At 45.8% G+C, this 6,179-nt stretch overlaps 1 protein-coding gene across 1 annotated transcript; it reads right to left on the bottom strand.

The window, feature by feature from the left end:
* Positions 1-2,406: 2,406 nt before the first annotated feature.
* Positions 2,407-3,363, bottom strand: LOC139433584 (uncharacterized). The gene has a single exon (XM_071202650.1). It carries the CDS (start codon positions 3,361-3,363, stop codon positions 2,407-2,409), a length of 957 nt encoding a protein of 318 aa, XP_071058751.1.
* Positions 3,364-6,179: the final 2,816 nt, after the last annotated feature.

The following is a 6,179-nucleotide window of genomic DNA, read 5'->3' as shown; positions in this document are numbered from 1 at the left end:
CTCGACGGCACAACTCGCAACCTAAACGTTTTTCAGGAGGTCTCTGCACTGTTGTCCGAACGCGGATTCTCAAGGACTTTCCAGCAGTGTAGGGAAAAACTGAAAAAGCTTAAGAGTGAGTATAGAGCCGTGAAGGACCACAACGGCCGGAGTGGTTCCGATAGGAAAAGCTGGAAGTGGTTCGACCTGTTGGACGCTATTTATGGCCATAGACCGGCCAACGTTGGGAGGGAGGGAGGCCTGGACTCTGCAACCGCGTTACTGGAGTCCCTGCATGGTAAGTCTTTGCTAACGCTCTGTTATTTGCTTGAAAGCGTTGTGTCCCTATCTATTCTAAAGCTCACTTCTAACAAACAAGTATTTTATCCTTACATTTATGTTCGACAACCCATGCTTTTATGGAGCTACATAGCTAGCTAAGGCAGATAGCATTAGCTAGAGCTATTGTTTGCTAACACCACATGCGCCATTGTTTAGGTTCTTCTTTTCTACAGTTGTTGTTGCTATTTAGTATTGTGCTACAGTAGTTCGTGGAATTAACAAGTCATGTTGCTGTTCTAGATGATGCCATTGTGACTAGTGAGGAGGAACAGTCCCGAACACCGGGTGGTGGCAGTGTTCCGTCCTCAACATCAGAACGGACCTCAACTCGACCACAGACACCAGCCGAGGAGGAATCGACACCAACGCCGAGTGCCATCACGACACCACAGCGTGTGGTTCTAGGTAAGAAATAGTCATGGCAAAACGACTAGAATTGTGACTTTTTTTTAAACTTTAGATCATCCATCGTCATTAAGTAAAATAAGCTATACCACTGTGTGGAAATGCTCTGTTACAAACTAGCTAGTCAGCAGCTAGCACAATTGTGTGTGTGACATCCTATTATATACATATATTTATAATCATTATCAACAGGCTGGACATAATGTAATTCACTTTCACAATCATTGTAAACATCTAGGGCATAACTGTCTTTAGTTCATCCTTACTGTTGTTCTGCTTATACATTTTATTATATCCTTGTGTGACCTGTACCTGTCCTGTGTTTTTCATTGTTATTGCTAATTCTTATTGCTATAATTATCTTATCGTCATACAGGCAAGAGGAAACGAGGAGGAGACGAGCACCTAGCACAGCAGGCACGGCACCATGAACAGAGCCTGGCCCAGGTGGATCGGCACTGGCAGCTGACCATGGAGGCTGTTGCCCGGACGAGGGAGGAGGAAATGGCCTTGAGAAGGGAGGAGAACGCTCAAACTCATGCGTTTAACCTAGCCTTCCTGCGCACTCTCGGCCAGGTTCTAGGGGGCAGCCGACGTGGCCCGTACCTCAGGAAGACGAACCACCTCTGTAATTTTAATATTATTCTGTTTCATCTCTCTTGTTTTTGTTAATTCTTGTTTATTTCTTATCTTATCTCTTCTTACCATGCCTTTTTATGCTGCTGCAACAAATATATATATCTTTTTTATTTCTATTTTACATGCTATGCAAAAAACACTTCCCAAATTGGGATTCAATAAAGTACTTCTCATTTTATCTCTTGTTGATAAATGCATCATCTGATTTCCTGCCATAATCTGATTAACAAACTGATTTTCGTGAGCATGTAAACAAAGTCACTGGGTTGCCACTCACACACAAAATTACAGTTTTGGAATCCAATCAAACTGAAATGTACAATTAAAGGGCTTTAAATCAGCAGAACAAAAACTCAGATTCACATGATGTAGAAGTTATAGGCCTATATTTTTCCTAAATAAAAATAGGCTACAACTAATACCATTACTAATAATATTTGTGGATCTTTAAAAAAAACAATATCACTCAAACAATTGTAAAAATAGCCCAATTAAGATCTAGAGATATAAACATGCAATAAGAAACACCATCAGTTAGGAAAAAGCCCATAAGATAAAAGTTAATTGTAAGAGATTTAAAGCAAGAAATTGAGTTTGCCTGCTTGAGGTCCTCCTAAAACATTTGGTAACTGACATTACTTAAAGTAAAAGATTTCCTTTTACAAATAAACTGGAAGGGGGTATTTAGAAAAAAACAGAAAGAGAAGGGGGATAAGAGATGATTTGTATTTGTTTACTTTCATATTTGCTCAAATGTTCTTATTACGGGAAGTACTTACTGGTGCTTGAAAATCAAATATTTACTAAATAGTCAATTCTGATAACATTTTTTTGTTTAAATCATTTGACAAACACATATGTGAAAGAGAAAAAAAGATTTATTTATGTTCAATACAATGTAGTATTAATAAAAACAAATGGCACTAGCCTTAATGGCCCACAATCTTTCAATGTCGTGTTTATAATTACAAACACAAGAAATGTATATCACTGATGATGTTATGAACCAAAACATTGAAGTTTCCTGTATACAATGAATATTTAGCTATTCAGGTAGCGCATCAACCCCTGTCGTATTTCAGTGCCCTCCTCCTCTGCACCTTGAGCGACTGCTACCCCAGGCTCTGCTACTGCTGGTGCATCCCACCCATCATCATAGGCCTCTCCATGACTCTCGCAGAGGTTATGCAGAGCACAGCATGTCAGCACCATCGATTTAACAAGTTTCACATCACAGTCATTTCTTTTCATGAGGCAACGCCACCTTCCCTTCAGTCTACCAAAAGCGTTTTCTACCACTACCCGTGCGCTGCAAATTTTCTTGTTGTAGATCACATGTTCTGCTGTCAGCTGTCCATTGTCAGGGAACGTTTTTATGAGCCAGCTTTGCAAGGGATAGGCATTGTCTCCCAGGATGTAATAGCCAGCATTCACCCCACCAATGTTCCTGGTGCAAGGTGGAAAGTAGTTACCACGACTGGCTAACTCCCACAATGAGGACAGCCTCAAAACCCGAGCGTCATGCAAGCTCCCAGGCATTCCTGCAAACACATTCCAGAAATGTCCCTTTCCATCTACAACTCCTTGAAGGATGATGGAGTGCCAGCCTTTCCGGTTGAAATAGTCACAGTGGTATTCCTGTGGTGCCAAGATGGGTATGTGTGATCCATCAATAGCACCTACACACTGAGGGAGCCCCCACCTGTTCTCAGTGTAGGCAGCCATTTCTGCAAACTTCTGCCGGTCTGGTGAACGAATTAGTTCCGGTACTAACAACGCCTCTGCAGTAGCACAGAAGTCTTGCACACACCGGCACACAGTAGTCCTGCTCACTCCGAACAGATGTCCAATGCTTCTGTACTCTGAGCCGGTCGCAAGCTTCCACAGTGCGATGGCCACCCTTTTCCTTAAAGGTATACACTCACGGAATGGTGTGTCCTGTCTCTCCATCGCTGGCCGCAGTTTATTGCACAGGTACACGTAGGTTTCCTCAGACATCCTGAAGTTCTCCACCCACTGAGTGTGTGTGAAAGATGGAACAATCACACCCCACCACTCGGTTGCTCGGTCAAGCATCCAAACACATGGTCTGCGGTGGCAACCTAACTTCTGAAATACACAAACAAAAGCATACATATTTTAATACGTAAAAGTGGTAGCTACAATTAATTAAATACTTGAAACACTTTTGTCATATAATGAGCGTGAAACACTTTGGTCGTATAGTGAGCGTGAAACACATTGCTAGTTAGCTAACGTTAGCTTACCGAGTAGCGTTGTCGTTGAGTCGTCCTGGAGTAGTCTCTGCCACGTTGTACGATTGCCATAAGTCTCCCCTCAGCTTCTTCTGTATTCCGTCTTGCTATAAGCAGCCTTTTCCGAAACAAAGTTTTCCTTCTTGCTGTGATAAAAAACCACATACCAAGAAGCAAGGACACGATGGCTTCCACATGCTCCATTGTTGTTGTGTGAGTTGTGTCGCATTGAAGATGACCTCACGGCAGTTGTATGCAGCGTCGCTCCGCCCGCCAAAAAGCTGATCGCCCCGCCTACACTGCGTTACTATAGTAACTACCCCAGTTCCTAAACTGTAATGGAAACGCAGCATTAAAGTGAGCCGGACCTAATAAGGCCAAACCAAACCGAGCGAGGCCGAGCGAGGCCGAGCGAGGCCGAGCGAGGCCTGCAGTGGAAACGCGCCATTAGAGAGGTGGGGTCTCTCTCAAGATGTTGTACGCACCATTCAGGGAGCCAGGGCCGTGTCTACCAGAGCGTCCTACACAGCCAAGTGGGCAGCGTTCCAGCGTTGGTGTGTAGAAAGAAGCCTGGACCCAATCACGTGCCCCCTGCCTCACGTGCTGTCATTCCTCCAGCTGTTGTTGGACAGGAATTTGGCGTTCAGCACAATCAAGGTATATGCGGCTGCCATATCATCTTGTCACGTGGGTCTCGGAGCAGGGACGTTGTTCAGTCACCCCCTGACGAAACGGTTTCTGCAAGGGGTACGAAGACTCAGACCGGTGTCACGCGCACTGGCGCCTCAGTGGGATTTGGCTTTGGTGTTACGAGCACTATGCAAAGCCCCATTTGAACCTTTAGAGCAGGTTCCCCTCAACATGTTATCAGCCAAAGTAGTACTGCTTTTAGCTCTAACATCGGCGAAAAGGGTGAGTGATTTATCCGCTCTCTCTGTGGCCCCGTCATGCCTCCGGATCCAGGGGGATGGCAGTTCGGCTGTGTTACGCCCTAACCCAGCCTTTATGCCAAAGGTCATCACAAGCTCTTTTAGGTCCAGAGTGATCACCCTGGACGGGTTTTTTCCGCCTCCTCATAAATCGGAGGAAGAAGCCACATCTCATCTCCTCTGTCCGGTGCGCACGCTGGCCTGCTATGTGGCGCGCAAGGCGGCATGGCGCCGTTCTCAGCGCCTGTTTGTGCATTATAGAGAGCGCTCGATCGGGCAACCTCTGTCTGCACAACGGCTGTCACACTGGCTGTGTGAGGCGGTGGCGCAGGCATATGTCTCCTCGGGGGTGGATCTCCCGGAGAACATCAAAGCGCACTCCACCAGAGGAATTTCCGCCTCCACGGCGTTGCACGGAGGAATGTCAGTGGAAGATATTTGCACGGCTGCATCTTGGTCTTCCCCCTGTTCATTTATTCAATGTTATTTGAGGGATGTCTCCCTTTCCTCTCTGACGCACCTTGTACTGGGTGTCCTGTCGGAGTGAGTGACGTCAGGGATCCAGCGGTGCGCCTCTCTCCTGCCTCTCGGCACACAGAGAGCGGCCCTTTTTCCCTCGTATGAGAGGGATGTTCCCTTTACTCTGACACACTTCGTACGGAGTGCCTGGTCAGAGTGAGGGACGTCAGGGATCCAGCTGAGCGCTCTCCTATCTGTCTGACACGCAGAGAGCAGCTGTTCCCCCTCTATGATCGCAGGATAAGGTGGGACCTTCGTCTCTACTTTCTCACAGCTTTTTCCCAGCCTTCACCCCGTCGGGAAGATAGGCATGTTTTGCTATGTTCCAGGGACGGTGATGCGCCATTACGCATGGCACAACAGGTAGGGGGTGTTATTGAGCAGGTGTGTCTGTGCTTCTAGTGCCGGGCGGACCCAGTGGGGCGCAGACTACATCATGCTTCGCCCTTAACCCAATAGCGATAGCCTCACGGCCCGTACACACTACAGGCGTCAAAAAAGGCTTTCAACGCTTCGCCCATTCATTTGAATGGGGTGACGTAGGATATTTTCAAACTTCGCCGAACTGCATTGTGGGTAGCATGGCAAGGCGTTGCAAGCCTCGCGAGCGTCTATCGGCGTCAAAAGTTGAACAATGTTCAACTTTTGAGGCTCGATGCTTGCTCGAAGCTGGCGTCAGCCAATCAAATCCCGTTTTTGCAATTCCCGCCAGTACAAGCGCTAGCCAATCAAACCGCGTGTATGCAGGTCTTGACTATTTTCCATAAGTCAGAAAATGGAGGAAAAATTAATCATTGCCATGGAAAATGTCCCAGTCCTGTATGACTGTACTCTGTTCACCTACCGGGACCTAAACCGGAGGAACCAGGCATGGCGGGAGGTGGCAGAGACAGTTGGTGAAACTGGTAGGTTTTCAACTGTTTGGGGAGTTTATATCCAGTTTACTTCGTTTTAGCATTGAATGGACAGCTAGTAATGTAGCATAATAACATATATAATATATATTAATATAATAATAAAAAAATATTATAATAAGTATAAGCATAATATATAACATAACATATAATACATGCACAGCTATCAAGCATAGACAGTATATTTAGCCAGCTAG

This window comes from Pseudochaenichthys georgianus, unplaced genomic scaffold (assembly GCF_902827115.2).
Source record: "Pseudochaenichthys georgianus unplaced genomic scaffold, fPseGeo1.2 scaffold_671_arrow_ctg1, whole genome shotgun sequence".
Lineage (NCBI taxonomy): Eukaryota > Metazoa > Chordata > Actinopteri > Perciformes > Channichthyidae > Pseudochaenichthys > Pseudochaenichthys georgianus.
The sequence above is the reverse complement of the archived record's forward strand: the minus strand, read 5'-3'. Positions and strand labels throughout refer to the sequence as shown.

Bases quoted from the DNA above. Each gene is read 5' to 3' on its own strand.
- LOC139433584 (XM_071202650.1), bottom strand. From the start codon at position 3,363: ATGTCTGAGGAAACCTACGTGTACCTGTGCAATAAACTGCGGCCAGCG.